Below are 23709 nucleotides of genomic sequence, written 5' to 3'. Positions count from 1 at the left end.
AGCACACGTCAGTCACATTCGTCTTATTTCTCTTTCTCCTCAACAGACATTGGCGTGTGGGGCACGTCGAGAATCCCACAGGCGTCGACGCTTTTGTGCAAATTAGTTGGCTGTAGGACCAAGTCTTTTGTTGAGAGCTTCAACAATTCGACAAAGTAAGTGGACCCTTCGCAATATTTGCCTCTTTTTTTTCTCATTTATTAAGATTGTTTTTTTTTTCTGCACTCCTATTGTAGAGAGTGCGAGTGCTAAATCCCCTACGGCTTAGCCAGCCTTATTGACTCTGTAGGGCGAAAATCTCTAGTTTTTTTTTGTTTTTTTTTAATGGGTCATTGAAGTCGTCTAGGCCCAGCCTCCTTTTTTTTTTGGGGGGGGGGGTGATTGACTTACACGTAAACAGTGTCGTACTATCGGGCTGATTGGCAAGAGTTATTGCTACAGATATTGGCATTTCTTATCACCCTATCTTCTTTGTCAATTTTTTTTTTTTTTTTTGCTTCCTTTTATTTATTTTTTTCTTTCGTCGTCGTCTTTATTTTGTGGGTGTTTGTCTTATTTCTTCTCCGCCTCAAATGTACCGTCGTCCACTCGCTAGAAATGAAGTGCTATCTTGGCTGTCTCTTCGGCTAGCCAACCACTAGCTAAAAAAAAAATTCCTATTTACCGCCATCACAACCCGTGCCCGTTCTTGGTCCCAAACTATCAGGGCCCACCAGTGCGTCTAAATGGGCCTTCTGAATAGCTGTCATGTCCGGAAACCCTGGGTCACATCACAAAAAAGAAAAAAAAACGTAGCCCTTGTTATTCTTTGAAAAACTTACTGTTACTAAAGCGTAAGGGTTCCCCTTTAAAAATAATACCCTAACGAATGGCGTTGACTAACTAGGCCTATTTTCTGCCCTTAAGAGTAGTATTTCCACCGCCGCCCTTCCCTGCCATTTACAGGTTGTTGGACAAAAGGCTTCAGCCTTTTTTCTGTGGTCAATATCTCGACGTTACAAAGTTCACGAGTGGGAGGCACAAGAGTCACGCAATTTGGGATAAACGATCAGATAGCGAACGGTACCTTTCCTGGTACAAGATCGTACTGAGAACCGTGGCTAATGCTAGAAATAACTGAATTCTTTACTTGACGCCTTCTCTATTTACATTAGTTAAAGGGATGTTCGCTCGATAATACTCGTTGACTTTCAAGACCTTTTGCTCGTATACGTCCGCAGAATCTTTGCTCGGTTAGTTGATTTCCACATTTGACGATATTATAGTGGCACTCGGCTGGCGGTCTCAAATCAGTGCTCTTTTGTACAACCAATGTTTATGGCGAAATCCTCTGCCTCTTCCACCTCTCATAAGTCATAACTCTTCCGGGCTCTTCTTTCCCTTCCTCACCACTTTCCTGTTCCTTCCCCATGTTTTTTTGGCAATCTCCCAGATGCGATGAAATTCATCGATAAAGAATTTTCTTTTTCTTTTTTGGAAGACGGGAACAGCTATTGGGAAGGGGGAGGTCGGAAAGAGATATAGAGAGCCAGCAACATTGTGTCTAACGCGCAGGAAAATGCATCGGGATTAAGGTGGGCGGTGGCGGCCCTTGTTGTCACGCCAGTTTGGAAGCAGGCAGGACTGTTTCATTCTTGTTTCCCTCCTCCAGCTACCAACCTCCCCGAACTTGCTTCAACCCCGGCTTTTCCGTCGGCTCTTTTACTAGTATCCTGATCGATCTATGGGTTCGTGAAGAGCACGTGATTCGTTGGAACGTGCTGCATCCGCGACAGAGAGTAGCTCAGCCTAGACTTCCCCCTGAGTCTCCCCCGCCCTCAAAGTCACCGACCTCCTTTCTACCTCGATCCGTCTGGTCAATAGAATTTCCGACTTTGCCTTCAGGTTCCTTGTCACTTTTTTTTTTGTTGCTATAAAAGATAAAATAAGATGACAGTGTACGTTGAGACGGACTTTTATTCGATACCAGAGTTTTTAACGAGTTCAAGTTTTGGCCAACGGAGAGAAAGGAAATAAAAACACTCAATGGATCCTCATCGTTTAATCCACAGCTTCCACCTTTGGTTAGAAGTTCTAACTGGAGTGACATACAATTGGTTTCTCCCTTTTTGTATGTAAGTGACGACAACCAAGGAACTTCTTTGTAAACAAAGAGGAAGCGGTGATGTCATCCAGCTCGAATAAATCGGATTTTATGTCTATAGTCTCCACTATCAGTATTTTTTAAACAATATGTCTCAAAAAGAGAAGGGAAAGATTATGAGAAAATTTGCGGACATAGCATGTTGTAAAATGAAAATGGCCCTTAGTTACATAGTCGATATAGACCCCGTAGTCGTAGCTATTTGGAATGCGCCGATATAAATCAAATTTCTCTGACTCTAACGATCTTTTTTTTATTGATTTAGATTTCTGTATTCAAAAAGGACAGTATTCTACGTACTCAACTGCGCCATATTTATTCCCGTTTTGAGGAAGAAGAGTTCCGGGATCGATCCAGCAGGCTTCCCATCCCTTGAGAAAAGGAAACCCCACGTCCCTACCGAGTACATCCATCGCCACCCGACGGGCGTAAGTTTTTTTATCATTTGATTCTGTCGGCTTTTCCATGTGGACTGTTGAGCCTACAGTGTGCCACACAACAGTTCTTACATTTTGTAATTTATAAAAATGTCTAATTATGATTCATTCCTTTACAGGCGAATAAAAGAAAAGGCAGTGGGCGTTTCAAAAATCAACCAGGCACGGAGCAGTTGCCAAAAAAGAAAGAAGTGAATAGCATGAGTACCGGCCATATAAACCATTGCGCCCGTATTCCAGTCTACGGAAGTTGAGAATGGCATCAGACAAAGAATTGGACAACTAGTCTTGGGCAAGTGTAACAGCACTCGACTGGCTGCTGTCTTCCTGAATTCTTCAAGCTAACAGATTTTCAACTTGAGGAGATTCTGCAGTCAGCACTTGGAAACCTACTGCCGGATATATCCATTGTCTGTGCGGGATAACGAGAGGAATCAATTCAACGGGAATAACAAATCGAGGAGGAGACCAACGAGTGCGTGTGTGCCAGTGTATATGAATTGACATATCGACATAAAGAAAAGGGGGCAGTTAAAGGTGTAAAGAGCTGAGTGAGCGATTACGTCCTCTTCGGTAAAGAAGACAAGTTATAAATAGGTACAATAACTAATCCAGTTACAATGAGTGTGCGCCGCGTCAAAGGCTCCTATCGTAATTCACTGCGGCGTTTCGGAAGCGGCGATCCCAACAAAGCCGTCCGCAACTCCGCCTGGATCTTCCGTAACGGCGAATGGCGGCTCATCTTTGGTAAGTTTCTCCCCTTTTTTTTTCATTTTCGTGTATTTCGCTTCATTCCCGGTAAACATGTTGGTGTATCAAAAATGGCTCTGTTGGGATGCGCTTGATTCGATTAACGTTCGCTTCTCTTTGGTAATTGTTTTTCTGCGAATAGAAAAAAAAACGGTAGCCGTCGCGTAATGAAAAACAGAAACTATTTTGCGCACATGGACCTTACGAGTTACATAGCGAGAAAACGGAAGAGCAAAAAGCTAGTTTAGGTTTATCTTGCTTGACAATCAATTTCGTAGTAAAGACCAAAAGTTTCATCAAGTTAGGCTTTTAGATGGGCCGCTGGCAGAAGTGCAAAGTTGTGTTCCATTGATTCTGTTCTTCAACGCTTATCAAAGTTATCCGCTATTTGTCTCCTCGTACGGCCTTTAGCCTTTTCATTCACCATGCGTTCACTACAAGGAAAATCACGAAGCAAAAAATCGTCGAAATCAAGCAGAAAAAGAGGAAAAATTGAGAATAAAAGAGCCATCGATCCCGACAATCTGCACGTGGGCGTTCCGGATGTGCCAGTCCGTGACTGTCTTTTACGTGTACAATTGACAAATAACAACAGCAAAAACAAGTGAAAAGGTCGCACTACCGTCTGTCACACTCTGTCTAGATTTTTATTTTAGACATTCATTCAATTAAAGATGATGAGCAGCTTTTTGTTGGAATAATCTTTCATATTCATGTAGTAGATCCCTTCCATTTTTAATCAGTGCATGAAAATATTTTGACTTTTAATTTCCTGAGCTTAATTTTGCGCACAAAAGAAAGGATCTGTTAAATTGCATAGTAAATTCTACCAGCAGCAACAGCCCAAAAGCAAGTAGTAGTTCGAACGCCTTTTACACAGAGCTCATCTTTTTCTACTTCCCAATGTATTTTCACGTTTTTTTTTTACGTGCGTCTTACACTTTGATTACTACTCGGCTGATTGTGTTCGCTAACAAGAGCTAGTATAATGATATAATTAAGTTATATAGCCAGAACCACCAGTCAGGGTATGTGTGCGCGGCGTATTTCAAGTGAGATTGACTTGTATGCAAGGTCATGTTTCGACACTACGTGTTCGCTGCAGCGCCGAAACATTTAGGCACGTCACGTTTGCATACTATTTCCCTTTCGTTGCTAGGCTGTTGAAAAGCTGCGTATTCTTTTCTTCAAAGAATTTTCTCGACAAAACAAACATGCAGTCAATTGAAGTAGAGTGCGATCACATTTAAATCAATCCCACTAAGAAATAATAAGGGAATAATTTGGACGTCGTCTTTAAAGACGACCTCAAGTTTGACTTTCCCATGACAACAAGTTTATCAGTTTTTATTTGAACGTTGGTTTTATGGTGAATCGATTATTTCACCTCGACAGCGAAAGCCAAAAGTAATCAGAGAAGCCCATTTTTAAGCCATAGAAAATTTTTCTTTTTTAGCACTTATATGTGTTGTGTTTTTGTGGCTTTTAGGTTACATCAGGCTTAGCAGTATTATTATTGTACAAGGGAAGACGGGGGGGGGGGGGGGTCAATAGGTTTGACTGAAGTTGTCGCTACTGTTCATAGATGTCGCTAGCTACTGGCTCTGCAGCGCATTTTCTGGATATAGAAAAAACTTTTGGGATTTCCGTAGGACTATACAAACGTGATTTGCCATTCTCGGCGCACTACATTTTCAATATTTTTTTTAATTTTCGATGAGGACATAAAAAGGAAAGTGCTCTTTTCATTGGGATCAGGTCATTTAAACTCGTTCACCTATACGTCGAATGCGACTTTTTTTCGTTTGACATTTAAATATCAATTATTGGCCTTTTACTTTTTTTTTTTTTTCGTACTGAGCGTTGTGCTTCGGAAAACTCTGATGCCTTGTAAACAAAAACAAGAATCCCATTTGGGCTCATCTGCATATGGAGCTTTGAAATTTCTCAATTCTCAAAGCAACAAAGAACGAATTAGTGTATGACATTTTTCGTTAATGGAACGACGTCTAGACATCACAGGCGTCTAATAATTTTTCGGAAGCGAAACAATCAACACGTTTGATTACCTAGGGCAAATGTCATTCACCGCTTTTTATCATCCAATCAAACATGAGTTGCTTTTGTTCTTTGTCTCTCACACTCTTAATCATGCATCTTTTGTTTCTATAGATGACGGTGAAGAGGCGTGTCTTCTCTACGCGAAACACGAGGTAAGTCTTCGCTTTTTTTTTTACTTTTTCCTTTTGGCAAACGAATATTTTATGAATGGAAACTGTTTTCCGCGGTTCTCTCTACCACCCATCCACTCTTACCGGTTCAAGAGCGAGGTTGTCAAAGAGACGTTAGAAATGTTAAGTGCGTGCATATTGACTCACTAGTGACGTGCAAGCGGAAGGATCATCGCCTTTGTGCCCGGTTTTCTTGTCAGACGGTGTTTTTTTTTTGTTTTTTTTATATTTTGGTGGGGGGAGGGCAAACACGCACGGAAACGCGTTTCAGGCAACTTTTGTGGGCTAGTGGATAAGGTTGATGGTCGAATGGCATGTCTGGTACGTTTATAAACACTTGTCGTGAAGAGTAGCCCCTGCGATTCGTGATAATCCCGAGCGCTTCTCAAAGGTCTTCACTAGGGATCACCAACGCTTAGACGAGTATGCCCACGCCAGGTGTCATTCAAATGAGCAAATGTTGGGAAGGAGCGCGATCCTTGTTTTCATCCAACTAATTGGCCGATCTTATTTTTTTTTTTCCTTTAAGTGTTTCGTCTAATTCAAAACGGAAATTATATGGATTAGGTCAAATACGGAAATGTTTCTGTACACTTCGAAATCCCATCTTTCTCCAACACCCACGAACTGGATTTCCATCTTTCTCGCAATCTCGTTTTCTTGCTTCACTTCACATAGTCGATGTAGTCGCAGCTCAAAAACCTGCATGTCACATGTATCACTATTGGAAAATCGAAATCCTGACATACACCAATTGGTACAACCTTTTGTGCCGATCCGTGTAATCCCCTACTATTCGTACACGACATCGGAAAAAAAGAAAAGTTACGGCCGTCTATCCCATTTCGTTGTTTTTCAGACCGAATCCTCTTCCGGTTGGGATCGTCGACCAGGATCAAAAGCGCTGCAGCTTTTGCTGTTTAACTCCCTGTCTTGCCAAACTCAATTTCATTTTTTAAAGCGAATTCCCTATCGTTGAAGTAAAATCCAATAATTTATGATAGTCGTATACAAACAGCAACGATCGGTCATAAATGTCTTCCTAAAAAATGTTTTTAAAATTCCTTTTTGAATTTTTTAAACTCTACGAGTATTATTTTTTTTTTTTACAAAAAAAAAAAATAATATTCCGCATTAATGAATCTGGATTTTGTGACTATGTCTGCTGTTTTTTCCCCCTCTCTTTTACCTTCCGGGTCTAGCGTCAGACTAACAAGAACATACCGGAAGGCAACAGCAGCCTAGTATAGCAACCTGACGAGTTGGCACATGTAATCATTATAGATGACTGGCGTAAGCCGGGTGAGGTGAGGCAGTAGAATAACCATATGCCGATCGATATTGCTAATGGAAGCTAGAAGGCAAATGGCCGTGCACATGTCTCGTGTGAATCATCCGTCTCTCCCTTTTTTTCTTTTTAAAACCATATTTTGGTTCGTAGTCGTGATCGTTTTGCTCTGCAGCGTTGACAATAGAGACGAAAACGAACGCTTGTTGCCCTCTAGTAGTGGTTGGTTCAATTACTGTAATTGTCTGACCCCTACAAGTCTCACATAGCTTTACGCTGTTCGACTTGTAATGAAGATAGAGTCCCTGTTGCTGTACCTGCCAACAATGGGCGACAATCCGTACAGTTCGCACGTCCCAATCGATCCAGCTGCCACTGTCATTTTTTTTTAAATTTTGCTTGAAGCCCTTGCTTCTTTTCTGGCACTTGTTTTCAGTGTCGTCACAAAGAACGTCGTCGGCAAAGTAATTGATTTTCACCCCTTTATCATCTTCGACCACTAACAGCCATCATTCATCATTTTTTTTTTTTTTTTTTTTTTTGCTTCCTTATCTTCGCTTGCGTCTTGTTTCGTGCATTTACGTCAGAATCCGAGAAATGTCTATCCCAATGCGCCGGAAATAGGGAATCATTTATGAAACGAAAGTTTTCATGTTTGTTTACAGCTGCAGTTAGGAAATCGTAGTAATGCTAGTTCTGTGATATCCTCGTCTTTTTTTGGGTTAGGCGTTAAAAAGAGGACGACTTCAAAGCCAACGAAGAATAAGGCGCAGCAGCAGTTGAGGATTGAGATGAGAAAAAGGGGAATTTTGTGTACGTTCAACGTGATGAGTAGAATAATCAAAACAAGAGGGAAGAAAAAAATTGTTCCGCTAGGCTGGGTTGATTTTTCTCGAATGTCTTAACCAATCCGATTCAATTATATTCCAACATCGAAGCCGCACGTCGATACAAGGAAATACCGTGTTCTCGCAATACCGTGATCGGCCGTTGGAATCGATCTGTTCATCACACGCGGTAGTAGGCTAGCATATGGATTTCTCTTCGAAAAGCAGGGAGAGGAAAGAGAATAAAAGAGGCGAAATAAACGAAAACTGCAGGGAAATAGTTGTAACAGAAAAGGATAAAGAAAGCGTAGGCGAAAGATGAGGAATAAAGGATAGCTAGTGCGTGACTTTTTCCGCTTCCCTTCGCCAGCTTCGTGAAAGAGGTGAAAAGTCGTGAATGATCCACCCCCTTCATACCCCCTATCTACGGCCACCACTACTCCTACTAATAATCTGACCCGACCATCGACTAGCTCAGATATAAGACCCGAAAGTCTCAACAACTTTAAGCATTATTGCTTTTGTATTTGTTTCCTTGGAGAGCTTGGATGTGTAGGGCAAAGAAATTGTTTGCAAATTCAAACTATCTGTTAAAAGAAATGCGCGCAGAATAGAAGACGGCCATCTTCCAGATATGGCTACCCGTTTTCCCGTGATGATGCCTTGGGCTCCGACGGGTGTGGGCGGCAACCGGTAATTGGTGGTGGGCGCATCGATTTCCATTTGGTGGTGAAAAAGGGGGGGGGGGGCGGCAATCGTGATGGTCTTTAACGGTGCGTAGGAGGAGCTTTGAGCAATAGCTACACACGAATGAACTATCGAATGGCAAGGATTTGTAAGGTGTCATAAATTAGGGCACTCATCACTGTGGCGAAATGTGAAAAATTCATCAGCTATTTTTACCTACGTAATTCAACGCTAGACGCGATAATGGAGGGGGGAACGGTAGAACTTAAAAATGGGCGTCAGTGAAAAAAAAAAGTTTCCCGCGGCTTCCACGCCCAAAATTGGAACATATCATGTGTTCACGGCGTGGACTTTACGTAATATGAATAACTGGGTAGCAACGGGGTGTCGTCCAAAATGTTAGCTAGCCACCGGAATAATTTTTTCCCCCCTGTCACTTTAATTATGTCTCAATCGAGGATTGTATTCATTTTAGCATTTTGAGAAAGACACAAAGGGAAATCGAACCATCGATCAAATTTTAAACACCTTTGTTCGCTCGTGACAAAGTGCATTTCCATTCCAGGAAATGATGGAAATACAAAAGTAATTGGGGCAGACAATCGAACATCGTCAAAAAGCAACAAATTCAACTGAACGCGCGCATTAAATTACGTAATTTTACAAAAGGAAACAAAGCCTGAAAATATCGATAATTGTAAACACAAGATATCCCTACTTTTTAAAACTCACATTTAAAAGGATGCTCGTCATAGAAAATTTCTTTATGGTAACTTCTCGGTTAAAGTTCTTCCCCGTTCGGACTTTTGCGGGCGTGCGCCGCGCAGCTTTGCGCTGCTGTTGGTGACACACGAGAAATTGTTGGCCCACCAGACAACGGAGAAAATCGAGCAGCAGAAACAGAGGGACCTCAGAGTCTGAAAGAGAAGGAGGGATTTGTTGGGCTTGTGCTTATCCCAAGTGCCGGTGCCGTGTTTGTGGCAAGAAACCAAAGCGGCTCGGACGTGCAATTCTGTTCAGTTTCCCTCGTCAACCGGAAAACGTACAGAGGGGGAGAGAGATAGTTTCCGCTTTTTTTTTTTTTTCAACTTATCATAGCCCACCCTCCTTCTTTATTGCTTTCTCTCTCCCCTCTCCGACTGCCGACCTCTTGGCCGGCGACAATTATTGCGCGTTTCATGCCGTCGTATGGATAAGACATTTGTGCCTGTGTGCGTGTCAGCGTGTGTGTGTGTGTCTTCTTGTGTGGTTTCGACCATTTCAATTGGTTTCCATCCAATTTCAATCAGCGCGTTCAATTGTAGGAGCTGCAAATCCATTAACAGCCCCTCTCCAATCTTCGATAGTCTCGTTGTCCGTCTGTCTCCTGGGGCGACCTGCCAAACGATTTGCTGGGCAAAAACGTCTGTTTTGTCAGTCTCTTTATTTTCCCCATTGATTTTTACTTGATTTTTCTTGCAAAACTAACCGATTAGTCCGAACTTGTTCGACTCCTTTTATTGACGTCCTACTCGATTCATTTCACTTCCATCGAAATCCTATCCGATTTAGTGGTTTCCCATTCTTCCATAAAGTCTTTTTATTTCGGAATTGCGCGCTATTCTAAAATAAACTCGTTCGCGATCCGCTCAGGTCAAATTCTGATCTATTCTGCAATCTCTCTCTCTATCCGGATAGCTCTTTTCTTTTCGCACCATTTCCCGTTTTAAACTGGTCGGTTCAAGTCAGTGCACCGTGTTAGATTCCCCTCGAGCCAAGATGGAATCGCCACCAGCTAGCGCTAATAACGTGCTGCCGTTGCAGCATCAACGTACTAAGCCAGAAGCCGAGACTGCGATATTACTGGATCAGCAGCCGGATGGAAGTAGCGGTGCTACTAACAACGGCCTCACCGGCGGTGAAGCCGTATTGAATTTTGCGGCTTCAGTGCCGTCGGCAAAACGAGCCGCCAAGCGCTGGAAGGAGCGCAATCGTACAATGGCCGCCACTCGCGGAGGCAAACCAACGTCCACTGGCATGAAATCGACGACTATGCCATTGATGGTGGCCAATAGTCTCATGTCACCGGGCAGCACGTTTGTCCTTTGCGACAGCCAATGTGTTGTGGAAATTAACGCACCGACCGGAGTTGTCAATGCTGAGCCATCGCTGCAACCGCAGCCAGTCTTTAAGCGTCGTTGTTCGCTTACGATGCCTTATCCGGCCCTCTACGGATCATGGCAAGTTCAAACGGCATCACCCGTCGCCGTGACGGCCCCACCGGCGTCCAAAACGGAAAAGGGCCGGCAAACGAGCACGTACGATTCACCGTTAACCGAGCGGAAGGCGCAGGCCCAACGGGCGGAGCGCAAAACTCTTCAGCGTAGATGGTCCACTTTTCAAATGAATGTTGATCAACTGCATTTGCATCAACCGCATTCAGCGCCCAGTACAGAGCCGCCCGTCTTGAGTGTTTTGCCGATGCTGACTCGTGCCCGCCCAAGTGGCGGAAGGGCACGCTCCGGTGACGTCAGTGCCACCATTGACGAACAGACGGAAAGCGAAAACTGCGAAACGGCCATGACCGAAATCAATGAATCATCACCAGGAGAAGGGCAGCGTAGAAACATATCCGAAATCCCGCGCTCCCTTACCCTTTCCAATCAAAGATTCAACAACAACGCGAGTCGCGCGACCCCTGTGGAGGACGTTGACACTAGCCCGTCTGTAGTATCATCTTATTTGGGCGAAGACAGTTGCCATCAACTATCAGCCATCCACTTGCAGGATGTGTCCGGTTCGACGACGGAGAAAGACCTAGTTTCTACGGCGCTTGTAGCCAATGAGGATGACGATGAGGATGAAGAAGATGAAGATCTCCATTTGATCACGTGCACTTTGCAGAGACTGCCACTCAAGGATTTCGGGGCCGAGGTGAGACCAGCTGTGGACATTACGCAGTTTCTCCAGCAGAGCGTCCTCCTCCTTGACGTCACCGAGAACTCGCCGTCCGACCTGGTCGATCTTTTGCTCAGCAAAATGGTCCCGTCTGTCGCTGAGGAGGCTAAGATGATCCTCTTCACTCACGATACAGGTAAGATATAAATAGTCGACTAGGCGAAGCATATGTATTGTATCTATCAGAGCGGGTAACCATTGTGTTTAAATCGATTGTCATCTTGAGCTCTATATGCGTTTCTATTCAACAAAGGAACAATAGGACTAGCCATTCACTCACGCCACCATTATTGAATTTAATCTCGTTTGCATGGCTGAGCAAATCCGATATTTTTTGTATTTATAGTTTTATCGACTACACTGAGGTTTTCCCATTAGAGCTTTTCATTCACATTTCTTTCTGTGTAAAATTCGCTATTGATTTATTTGTGTATTGATTAAGTGACTCGCGTTACTTGCCATTGAATGCAACACACCCGTCCACAGGTCTAAATCTCTTATTGTGCCATCCTCTTTTTAACTGTTAACAGATTGTGTGTTAACCTAATAGTTAGGTGCAATACTACATAATTTCTAATGTCTTACAATTTTTATTCGTTTAGTGCCGATGCTGGCCAGGACGATCCAGGCGACGTGCACCAACGACAGCGGAACTTTCGACTACGATCAATCCTGGATCTGTGCCCTGTAAGTAGATAGAATATTCATCATCATAGATTGCGCAGTAATGGCTGAGTTGTAAAAATTAATGGCCACCTTCGTTATGAAATATACTCAGATGCAATCTGCCGACACTGACGCGACGCCACGTCGGCATCGTCCGCCTCAAGCATCCGGCCAATATGGGACACACGTGCCACGAAGTCCGGCTCTTCGTCTTGGTCCTCTGCCCCAGCAAAGAGGTAAGTCAATACTATATACTTCTACCTACTCTGCGTTAATGATTTCGTTGGTTGCTCCATCGTAGGCTTGAAGTCGATTCATATTTCGATGCATTTTTATGAGTAGCTCCTTATTAACGAGGTTGATTTCAAATGTAAATTTCTTCGAACGTGCGTGACGTTGACCTTTCGTTAGGAGTTTCTTGAGAACGCCTCGAGCCTACATCCGATACGAAAAGTTAGATTTTTATTAACTTGAAATGGAATTGAATTCAGCGATGGGTTAAAGTTTTTGTTTTTCCTTGGTGCGAAAAAAAAAATCCTTCAAATTTGAAAAAGGGTAATGTGTGTTTTCTCGTTACGGAGACGTAGCCATAACGACGATGTAGAAAATAATCAACGGGAAAGGCTTTCAGACGTTGATTGTTACCCAATGTGGCCCATGGCGAACATTAAAAACTTTCGCAAGATTCGGTTTGCAGGACTTTGGTGTCATGCAAACCTGCGGTCGATGAGGCCTATCGAATGACGGCAACCTCCCGGCATCTGCGCTGTGTGGTTCATCTTTGGCGAACACCACGAAATGGCAGCTGCTTACTAGAGACTGGGTCGATCATATCGCTAAAATGACGGGTAGAAAACTGAATGTCAGAAGGGCAAAAAATCTGTATGTTGCAAGCGTCGCTATGGCATGTGCATTACTACTCTTCTGCGCGCTGAATTAACGTTGCGAGCGCCGCTTCGGGTCTGTCAGCCCGCGGCTCCATCGTGATCGTTTGAGCCATTCGCTTGGCCGACCCTGTCAATAAATAACAAATGCGAGTGCGTCTATGTCTTATCGGGGCGATGCATGAGTTTGTGACACCGCTGACGAAAAAGACGAGTGAAAAGGGGGGGGACACTGAATAAAAGAGGAATAAGAAATCGATCCATTACATTCCTTGTCGATATACTTGCAACATCCATTTCACTTCCCAGCCAGTGTGACTTATCTTTGCATTGTAACGCAACGGGGAACGATAAGTTTTCAAACATTTATTGATGGGCGGAGAGAATGATTAAGACACGGCCGCATATGAATGCATGCATTATTCACACGAAGAGTGTAGTAGATATTTTTGTTGTTCGTCGCCGAAAAAGTGTACAAGGACAGCAGCTATTCTTGTATTAGAATTGCTAGTTGTTTCGGCAAGGAGGTTTATGATTTCGTTATTTTTGCACGTCTTTTCTTGTTAAATTCAGAGATTGTTCGTGTCGATTAAGCACTCTTCAAATCCGTTGCCCAAGAAGTGCGTATCCGTCCGTTTTTCAGTCTTCACCTTTGCCATTTTCCTCGACTGCTCATTAAATTGGAAATCGAAATTACCCAAAATCAACCGCGTTTGATCGTCGGATAGTCAATTTTGTCTGCCAAAGAAAACACTTTTCCATTAACACTTCGATCAACTAAATTCATAAATCGAACAAATCGAGATCTGAAGCTACCCAGAACAAGATCTCAAAATAGTCTGGCAATTAGGACCCCTCTTTTATGTTACTAACATGGTCACACTTCAGGAAACACCCTCACATTGGCCATCGTTTTTCTAAAACAGCTATAACTAAGTAAAGTTTATCGAGCATGTCATCGGTCAGAGGACGTCAGTTGTCAATGGATTTGCGCTATTCAAACAGATTTTAATCTTGTCGAAGCTGTTTATAAATCGTTATTCAAAATGCAAAGGAATGACGTTGGTGTGACACTCGATAACCTTAGACACCAATGCAAACGTCCTTCCAATCTGGACATAGACAAGTTATCGGGCTTCATTTTTTTTTTTTTTTTTTTTTTGTGTATCGTGTCATCTGCATAAACTATCCTCTGCTATTCTGAATGTAGCTTTTGATCCGCTGCCTTTTTTGCATGCGAACTCAAATGGTTTCACTTGATTTCGTTATACTTTGCGAAGTTGTCCTTGAACTCTCTTCCTTGCTGCTTGACGCGTATTACCATCCACTCGAACTTTTTCTCCTATCGATTACCCTCTGTATCGAATTCCTCGAGCTGATCTTTTGCGTTCTTCCTAGTCGGTACTAATATTCGATGATTCGGAAATATTAGAGCGAGGAATGAGATGGTGATTATAAAGGAAAACGTCTAGAATTTAATGTCTTGATATCGAGGAAGGAAGGAAATGTGATGGGGATCTTTTATTCTTCAACCAACGGAAAAATAAGAGGGAACATTCCCAGACGACGGTATATGGGTTGTCTTCGCGAATCGAAAAAAAGATAACATTTGCTTTCATTCTGTTCTGCTTTCGCCTTTTATTTACGGTTAAAAAAGGATTGCGAAAATCGATATCGTATTTTATTATTTGACACGACGTCATCTGTTCGCTATGTGTACCTTTTGTTATGTTCTATCTGTCTGAGAAACCTGGCTTAGTTTTTATGAGCATTTTCTTCACTTGAGCGATACGTTCGTACAAACATTTGCGTCCAGGGAATCTCCAGGACAAAGTGGGGCACTGATTGCGATGTATTGGTTCGTGCGGTTTTCCATACAATTTATCACCAATCTGCGGGCTTGCCCGACGTACTGCGGCAACTGTTGGACCGAAATTTTTTTTTCTTCTTTTTCTCCTTCCCTTTTCTGTTATTTGATAGCCCTTTTCTCGCTATATATTATTATTGTTGCAGCCGTTGCCTGCTTTGCTTTCCATGCGATTCCCGACTGTTGGTGCAAAGGGGTTTTAGTCGCCTTCCATTTTTCATCCTCCCTTTTTAAAACAGCGAAATAGGAGCACTTTGCCGCTTTGGCCCTGCTTCTTTTTGACGGATAGCTTTTTTTTTTCTTTATATTATTGCTGTTTATTATACAAGGCTACGCTTCTTTTATGAGATTGGCCACAATTTCACCTCGCCCCCTAGTCAATTTCTTTTTCTCTGTGCAGTGACTGTTGATGCTCGCATTCAAGCAGATCGATAACAACGATCGACGGGTTGTTATGCCTGCTGGATGAATTCCATATGTTACATATGAAAGACAGGCATACAAACTAAATTGAGCGTGTGGCGTTTCTTCGTTCTTGCTCTCCCCCGTATCAAGTCAATTTTTTCTTCTTCACATATGTTCATATGTTTGCTATTTAATGCAAATATTTTATACACGTCCGATAAGTCGTCCACGCCTCTTGAAATGTTGTTAGAGTATAGTTCAAAACAGCCCTCCACGTTAGGAGTTATCAAGCTTTACAGTCATGTGGCGAATCAAATCACACTATGTACCAAAATAGTTAACACACAGCGCGGCGTCTACGGAGCTTGAAAACAGCTCGAAAAAAAACGGAAAGGAAAACGAGAAAAGAGAAATAGGGAGCTGTGCTATTTATTGATTTTTATTTCGTTTCTGTAGAGGTGACTCTCTGCAAAACGGAAGATGGCTATAGCGGAGGGAAATATAGAGAGATATAGACATTTCTTTCCTTTTTTCTTACCATTTCTCCTCGTCCGTGTGTTCGTGTTTGGTTTTGATTATATAGAGAAGAAAAAAAAAAGAAACGTCTCCCTCATGTCGAGATGTGACACGGCCAAAAAGAGATTGAAAGATACAAGATGAAATAAAAGTAAAATATCTCCGAGAGGGAGGGGAGGTCGTTCACGGTCACACGAGCGTATAACTGCTGCGCTCACGACCAAGCTTCAGTTGTATGCGGAACTCGATAAATATGATGGTCCCTTTGCTGTTTCTTTCGACATGATTGTCGTCAATCGTTTCAAATCACAGACGAGCAGTGATGAAATGGGCGAGGCTTTCAAGCCGATGGATGTTGCCGATGACTAGGGCGTCTTTGCACTGTTGACCGGACCTAGTCGTCCATCATCTCAGATTGATAGCGTATAAATATAAAGGTGGATAGATAATATACCGTATAATAATATCAGGGAGATTCAGCAGATTTGTCGATTTTCCGTTTTCCTTCTTTTCGTTTATGTATTTATCTACCGCCAACGGGATGAAGATGTGATTCAGGGATGCCCCCCCGCCCAGAAGATACTCAAAAATGACATAAACATGAATCCAATCTCCCTATTTGTTGTTGATAACTTTAGGGCTGTTGCAGTGCCGATGAAAGCGTGACAAAAGACAACGACGAAAGCAAGTTCTTTAGTCAACCATTTTTTACGCGATCGATACAAAAAAAAAACGAATCTTTAGCTCGTTGCTATGCCCAACGTTATAACCCGTCTTTCAGTTTTATCGGTTTTCATCCTTCTTCTGTGTTTGTGCTTCGTATTACGCGATAGAACAGCCAATAAAGGGTTTGGGGGACGTACTCCTGAAACGAATGCAGATTCACTTTTTCTTGCCATCGTTTTGTACTTGTCCCACCCACTACTTGAAAATTCCATCTTTAAAAAAAAAAAATAAATCTCTGATTACAGATTAGCAACAAGAGGCGAAGCAAACTAGGCTGGTGGGCGTCTCTTTTTTTTTCTGCGTGAAACGTAAGATTTTGTCAACGACCTTCGACAGAAGTTGGCAACCAAAAGGGGGGCGCTGAAAATCACATTTGACGTCAAGAAAGACGAATCCCACTCTCTGTTCCGGAAGACACAAAAACAAGAGCCCGTGTGATGTATATCGCCAAGTAGCCATATCTGTTTCAACTTTCACGTTGATCAACCATTAATAGGAAGATTTCATCACTTTATGTTTTGCTCGCAAAAAAAAAAAAAAAATAAGGCTCACCGGAAATCGGAGTTCTTGGCGTCCAGATTTTATACACTCGATGACTTCTTTTGATTTGATTTTCGATGGGTTAAGGGTTAGCGAGCCGTGCGATATACGGCTTATATACTAGAACTATATCGGTCGAGTGTTGTTTCCCCTTCATTCTTTTTTTCCGGCGGACTTTCTTTCTATGTGTATGTGCTTTAATGATATAGAAAGCTAGCCCCTAAATAATCTCTTTATCAGGCCTGGCCGATCACGCTCTATGTGTGTTTGACTTTCCGCTTCGTGAGAAAGTCGTGAGCGATGGGTTTTCGTCTTAAGCTGTTTTTCCTCATTTTTTTTTCCCATACTCCATGATTCTTTAATGTCAATTTAACTTTAATTTTTTATTTCTATTGACCAGAAAGGGACGAAGAACGCGTTGGAGACGGGCCGAACATTTGCCACACTTTTAGCGGACATGGACCTTCGTCAGCGATTGTTAGAGGCCCGCACCGAAGAAGAATTCAAACGGATTTTGTTGAAACATACGCAAGAGCTAGCCGAGGAGCAGGCCATCTCCATCCGAGTGGATCATGGCAGTGCAGCAAGACTCTCCACCGGCGGGGAAAGCAGCGTACGTATTTCTTATCCAGCACAAAATCACATACAATGTGAAATTGAACATGCCTGTGAAATTTTTAATTTAGGAGGGCGAAAGATTGTGTAGATTCGGGCAGGGCATCAGAGAGGATCTTGCGCGACGTTTGCCCCATTACGTCTCTGATTACAAAGATGGACTAACGGGTGTGAAGACACCCCAAAAGGTCCTCTCTACCACGCTCTTCCTCTATTTTGCCTGCATTCTTCCGGCCATCGCTTTTGGCGTTTTAAACGACCACAACACTCACGGGAAAATTGGTAAATAGCAGTCCTCCGCTTTCAAATGTTGTCCCTAATGCAACCGTATTGCACTTCGTCGTATTTATTATTTATTTAATGCTCCTCTCTTTCATTCATACAAGTTTAACGGCGATCGATTGTCTCCATGACTGGAAGAGTTCGCGACGATCGATCGTCTTCGTTGGCTGTCTATTGTACTGTATTTGAAACTAACGTGTTCTTTCCTCTCTGTCCAGTTGGTTGATTCAGCATCCAATGATTTTTTTTTTTTTATTTCTTTGTAACCTTTAGACGTCAAGAAAGTCATCATCGGTCAGACGATCGGCGGCTTATTCTTCTTCGTCTTCGGCGGCCAGCCACTGCTGATCCTACTCACCACGGCGCCACTCTCCCTCTACATCAAAGGTTCGTTCCCTCAGCACTTACACTTTTCTCTCGCTTCACCCATTTTTCGATCTCTTTTGTCGCGTTGAACGAGAACGATTTGACATGTTAAGCGATTTCTTTTTCCTCTTCAAGATAATCACAGCGACTAAACCTCCATCCATATCATCTAATCCTTTCCCCATTTTTTATGAAAAACGGGCGTCAAGTAGCTCGAACTTGTAGCCTCCGTGAGGTCAGATGTCGCGAAAAATAAGACAACGCAAAAAGAAAAGTAGGAAAAGTAGTGATGCCCATGTGGATGTTCAGCGTAGTTTATGGTTGGGCCAGCAGTTATAATAACCATATTACGACTACCGTCTTGTGTTTTCAAAGTCCCAACGGCTATAGGGATTTATTTCATTTGGAGATCTAAAGAAATGTACAATGGGTATAATAACTGATGGGTCGAGTGCTAGTAAAAAAAAAAAAAAAGCTGTAGAGAAAGCGGTTTGTCAAAGTCAAAAGCCATGCAGCCTTTTGCTATTACGGGCCGGCTTTGGGGCGACATGTAATGTTTGCTTATTTCGTTTGCAAATCCCTAGACAGAAATAATTCAATTCCCTCTTATCTGCCTTTTGTGCCTTCTCACCCGAATTCGAATAATCAAAATCTTTCCTTTTTCATATGTACATATTTCTTTTTTTCCTTATGTTGTTTTTATAGTGATCTACAGTATTTGCGAAGACTTCCAACTGGATTTCTACGCCATGTACGGCTGCGTAGGTCTTTGGTCGTCCTTCTTCCTCGTCCTCTACTCGCTCTTCGATGTTTCGCGCCTCATGCGATGGTCAACCCGATCCACCGAGGAGATCTTTGCCCTCTTCATCTCCATCGCCTTCTGCGTCGACGCCTTTCGCGACACCGTCAAAAGTAAGTCTTTCATTGTTCTTTATTTTCTATTCTTCATTTGCTTTATCCAACGTCTATGTTGTCTTTGCGTTTCCAATTTGGGATCAAGTCACTGACTTATATTGACAAACCGTTTCTTTGTCTAGATAGATATCGAATCTCTTCACACACTTTTGATAAACCAATTCGAATTGATCGGTAAAAAGAAACGTAGCTGTGGTACATTGGCAAAAGTTGTTGTGTTGCATGGGAGTCGAGCAACTGCGCAATAATCGATTCCGCACGCTACTGTTAAGGTGAAACTCGCGGGACATTTCCATGTGCGCGTCTTTTTAGATCCCCACGGGTGACACAACGTTGCGGGGATGTCACTGTGGGTTTCCTTTCCAAGCCCAATTTAGCTTGAAATGTAATTTCAACAAGTGCATCATGCTGGCCATTGCGCCGAAAGTATACACCCAGAATGTCTGTTCCGTTTTTCTCGGTCAGCTCATCTCAAGTTATTGGTGACGTCTTTAGATATCGATTCATGTACCATTCGCGTCAGCTGCTACTACGTGCATGTGTGCTTTCTTCACATGCCGAAGGGATCACAAAGGGTACGGTGGCTTTGTATAAATTCGACTTTCAACGGGCAAGCATTGAAACTACAAATGAAACATGAAAGAGGCTGATAGTTGGCCTCCTTTTGCAGAAACCGCAACAACACTAGCCTGCTCTATCTTTTTTCTCTTTGTGTAAAAAAAAAAACTATCCTTTTTGCCAACTATCTCTAGACAGGCAATCTACAGACTAGCACTATGCACGAGCAAATGAAAAAGATGGACAAAGTCGTAGCTGGTTTTGAATCGAGTGCATAATAACGATCCCTTGGACCACTATTCATATCGATGCATTCAAACAATATACCCTTTTTTTTTTTTTGTATTTCTTCACTATGAAAATATTCCACTTTCAAGAGTTTGCGAGAAAAGTGATGTTTGTCGACTCAGCTGAATTTGGCCGGGCGTGAAACGAGCCCGTCGCTCGTTTCGTTCGTATCGACCCGCGCCAGTTACGAAATTCTTGTCTCTCGTCGTGTTGAACCTTCTGGGTCTCGTTTGCGAATTCCACACAAGGGCGGACGCGAGTATCGAAACGAGCTAGCCTAGACAGGCATGAAGCACGTGCAAAGGACAAAAGGAAAAGGGGTGTGCGTGATAAAGAAAACAAAACCAACTGGCGAAGAGAAACAAAGTCCCCATGGCCTTTATTGTTATATATGCGTCCCCGTTTCGTGCTGACAAGCCGATTTGTGTTACTCGCCAGCCTTTCACTTGATTCAACCAAATGAAGTGGATTTATAGCGCATTTACTAGAAAAAATTCAAAAATTTATAAATCCCCTACACTTTAATAGTCTAGTTTGCAAACTTGTCAGAGTTGGGTGTACAACTTTATGCTGCCTACAAACCTTTAGGATTATTCAACGTGTATTATCGCCATGCTCCGCTGAAAGCTATAACAAACTGATGTGGAACTGTAGTCGAGAAATTGGGAAATTCATGGCTTTTCCGTGTGGTTATCATCATTATTAGAGTTCGCTTTCCAAGTTGAAACGGAAGTAAAAATAACCTTGTTTTTTTGTTTTGGAAAAAGATTTCCAAGAGAATTATAACGCGCCGTCGTGTAAAGGCGATTCGTTACCGGGCAACCTCAGCAGTAAAACTCGCGTTGACACGCCCACTAATGCCAATAATACCGTGGTAGCTTACCTACTTAGCCATGGCAACGCTTCGGCTGCCGAAATGACGGAATGCAATCGGGCCAGCTCTCTCTTATTCCTTCTGCTCATGTTTGGCACTGTATGGATCGGTGTCTCCCTTTACAACTTCAACAAAACGTAAATATCGAACTGGACAAAGCAAGACGGAAGGTTTCAAAATGGTGATAAAATTTAAATTTTTCATACTTTAATTATATAGGCCGTATCTACAAGCCGGGAAACGAGAAGCTTTGGCCGACTATTCCCTGCCCGTGGCCGTCATCACGCTGAGCTTTGTCGGGTCTTACCTCTTCCAAGATGTGACGGTAGAGCGGTTCCGATACGATGATAAAAACGTTTTCATGGTGGCACCACTCGAACGGCTCTCTTGGTTGGCTGTGCTGGCAGCAATGGGAATGGGATTTTCCTTGTCGCTACTCTTCTTTATGGATCAGAATATCACGTCGGCGATGGTCAACAATCCATGCAACAAGTAATATTTATTTATGCGTATGTATCTATGCATTGGAATAACAAATCATGAAATCATTTCTTGACAGGCTAAAAAAAGGTCCTGCGTACCACTGGGATCTGTTTGTGGTTGCGCTGGTGACGGCTTTTCTTTCCATATTTGGATTACCATGGATGCATGCGACGCTGCCGCATTCGCCATTGCATGTCCGTGGCCTGGCTGACGTCGAGGAAAGGGTCGACCAAGGTCACGTCTACGAAATGTACGTATTAGCATTCGTTTTCCTGCTTTGTAAGCAAGAAAAATTTTATTTTTATAGAGACACCATAACTTAAAGAACACTTCGTTGAATGCGAAACTTACCGTGAATCAGTCTTTTCCTCTCAAACCATTGATCAGATAACCATGGCTTTTATTTGAACGGAAAGCCATAGGAAGTTGGGTTTACAGATACTGCCTTTTCGTGTAGTTGAGGCCGGTACCTTTTCTGATAAAGATTACTCATTTCCTGCCACAATCATTACTGATTGCTGAATATTTTCAGTATTTAGGACGCTCATAATAAGAAATTTTCCTAATCGTTTGTTTACTGTTTTGTTTTTTAAATATAGTATTGTCAAAGTACGCGAAACGAGATTGACGGGCATGATTTCGCACTTCTTCATCGGCCTGTCGCTCTTCCTCCTGCCCTATCCGTTGGCTTACATTCCGACGGCCGTTTTGGACGGCTTATTCCTCTACATGGCCGTCACGGCTCTCAACGGAAATCAAATGTTTGAGCGCATTACTCTCCTCTTCATGGAACAGGTATTTCATTATCAGCCATTGCCGTAATGCTTTTTTAACGATTAACTTCACAATGGCGATTCTGCTAAGGCCGCTTATCCGCCGAATCATTACATCCGGCGAGTGCCGCAGCGCAAGATCCATCAGTTCACCGGGTGTCAGGTGACGCAGCTGCTGGTCATGTGTCTCTTCGGCTTCGCACCTTGGGCCTACATGAAGATGGTCTTCCCGCTCATCATTCTATTCCTTCTGCCCGTCCGGCACCGGCTCGTCCCTCAACTCATCGAAGCTCGCTTCTTGGAAGCGCTCGACGGAGAACACCAGTAAAGGAAATGATGGAAGCTAAATGGTGTTGTTCTTTCTCTTTCTTTCTTTTTCTCTTTATGAAAATGTTAGAACCCAAACTAGTTTGTTATCTCGATTACTTTCATTCATTCCTTTCCTACACAATTTTACTTGATAACATTTAACGAATACGATTCAGTCTCATTTTGACACTCATTTTTTTGTTTTTACTAACAAGATATTTAGAATGGTTTTTATACAACCGTATTAGTCGAGCAATTAAAATGAAATACTTAACGTAACGATCGATTTCTTGTGCAATAAGAAGAAGTGCATTTAGTCGCTCCGATGTGGTGAAAGCATCCGACCCTCCTCTAGCTCTTTTCTTTTTTTTTTTTTTTTTTTTTTCCTATCTCAAACGCTCGTTATTATTAAACCGTCATTATACGGATATTGCTGGTTAAAAATTGTTTAAGGCTAGCATCGCTAGGTTGAATGAGGATGAGTGTGCAATACGGAACTATTAAATTTGTTTTCATTTTCTCCGATTCTATTAAATCGTTTAATGCGTCCATGTAGTCAATGTTTGTTACACACGTTCGTCAAAGCGGCCGTATATATGTAAATAACGAACATATGTATACATTTAACCACCAATAGTATTCATTGTAGACCGTCTCCCAATTGGTTTCACTCATTTTACGATAATTATGATATTAAGATTTGCTCTGAAAGTGATTTTTAAAGTTTGTCATGTCGAGTGCGGGTTACTTGCGGAATGAATTATTACAAACAGAGCTTGTTATCGCTTTGAATTTTATTTGTCTAATATTCAATAACATTCAACTGGTGCCATCTCGTAGGTAATTTCTGAGGTTAAATAAAAATTTCCTTTTTTTTGCTAGACTGATTGTTACTTGAAAATTCGTTTTCGTGCTTGGAAACTATGCGTACGTGCGTGATTCAATTTTGAAAACGAAATTTCATTGTTTCAATTGTCATACAGAGACTGAATTAAATCGATTACTGAAAGCAAAATCTCTAAAGTAGCATGATGAATTGGGCGCCTTCTGGCATTTTTCTAAAAGATAGATTTTGTTCGTCTGCTACACCATTCGAATATCGAAACGGTTGGTTGGGTGTAGTGTGTGCGTACCGGTAAAACCACATTTTTTTGGGGCGTCGATATTTCCATTCGGCGCAAAATACGGAGTTCGTCATGTCGAGACTTTAAAAGATTCGCCGTCCCCACTTCCAATAAAGGTGATAATCAATGCTATTTGTCTAATTTACTGTACATTTGTTTCATTACTGTAGTACATGTATCATATTTGCAAATAATAAGTAAGTTTTTCATCCTTTTTT

The 23709-nt window shown here is 42.4% G+C and overlaps 3 protein-coding genes across 4 annotated transcripts in view; 2 read left to right on the top strand and 1 right to left on the bottom strand.

Annotated features, from left to right (window-relative positions):
- Window positions 1-2: 2 nt before the first annotated feature.
- Window positions 3-23159, top strand: LOC130687301 (solute carrier family 4 member 11-like). Of its 2 annotated transcripts, XM_057510461.2 has the most exons (16): window positions 3-155; window positions 2409-2571; window positions 2700-3327; window positions 5503-5543; window positions 11247-11436; window positions 11903-11987; window positions 12079-12202; window positions 17305-17517; window positions 17591-17801; window positions 18075-18188; window positions 18873-19079; window positions 20696-20939; window positions 21022-21294; window positions 21362-21535; window positions 21885-22080; window positions 22150-23159. In XM_057510461.2, exons 3-16 carry the CDS (start codon window positions 3201-3203, stop codon window positions 22384-22386), a joined length of 2436 nt encoding a protein of 811 aa, XP_057366444.1. In that variant the 5' UTR covers window positions 3-155; window positions 2409-2571; window positions 2700-3200; the 3' UTR covers window positions 22387-23159. The 2 variants fall into 2 exon arrangements, with proteins under 2 accessions (XP_057366444.1, XP_059351159.1); XM_059495176.1 differs by lacking the exons at window positions 3-155; window positions 2409-2571; window positions 2700-3327; window positions 5503-5543 and having other exon boundaries at window positions 9939-11436.
- The window catches only part of LOC130687298 (structural maintenance of chromosomes protein 2-like), a 60937-nt gene continuing 41473 nt past the window's right edge, over window positions 4246-23709 (bottom strand). The window contains exon 8 of the mRNA XM_057510458.2: window positions 4246-4258. Coding sequence (XP_057366441.1) covers window positions 4255-4258 — 4 coding nt within the window. The 3' untranslated portion in view covers window positions 4246-4254. The remainder of the gene's footprint in view (window positions 4259-23709) is intronic.
- The window catches only part of LOC130687264 (protein-serine O-palmitoleoyltransferase porcupine-like), a 44334-nt gene continuing 44076 nt past the window's right edge, over window positions 23452-23709 (top strand). The window contains exon 1 of the mRNA XM_057510418.2: window positions 23452-23607. The gene's annotated coding sequence lies outside the window, so the exon portion shown is untranslated. The remainder of the gene's footprint in view (window positions 23608-23709) is intronic.

The sequence above is a fragment of the Daphnia carinata genome, chromosome 4 (assembly GCF_022539665.2).
Source record: "Daphnia carinata strain CSIRO-1 chromosome 4, CSIRO_AGI_Dcar_HiC_V3, whole genome shotgun sequence".
Classification (NCBI taxonomy): Eukaryota; Metazoa; Arthropoda; class Branchiopoda; order Diplostraca; family Daphniidae; genus Daphnia; species Daphnia carinata.
This window is presented reverse-complemented; position numbering and strand designations above follow the sequence as displayed.

What these genes read in the sequence shown, in the direction of transcription:
- LOC130687301 (XM_059495176.1), top strand. Translation starts at nt 10,122, where the DNA reads ATGGAATCGCCACCAGCTAGCGCTAATAACGTGCTGCCGTTGCAGCAT. An exon ending in ACTCTCCCTCTACATCAAAG is followed by an intron (nt 18,189 to 18,872) that starts GTTCGTTCCCTC and finishes TTGTTTTTATAG; the next exon opens with TGATCTACAGTATTTGCGAA. An exon ending in CTCTCCTCTTCATGGAACAG is followed by an intron (nt 22,081 to 22,149) that starts GTATTTCATTAT and finishes GATTCTGCTAAG; the next exon opens with GCCGCTTATCCGCCGAATCA.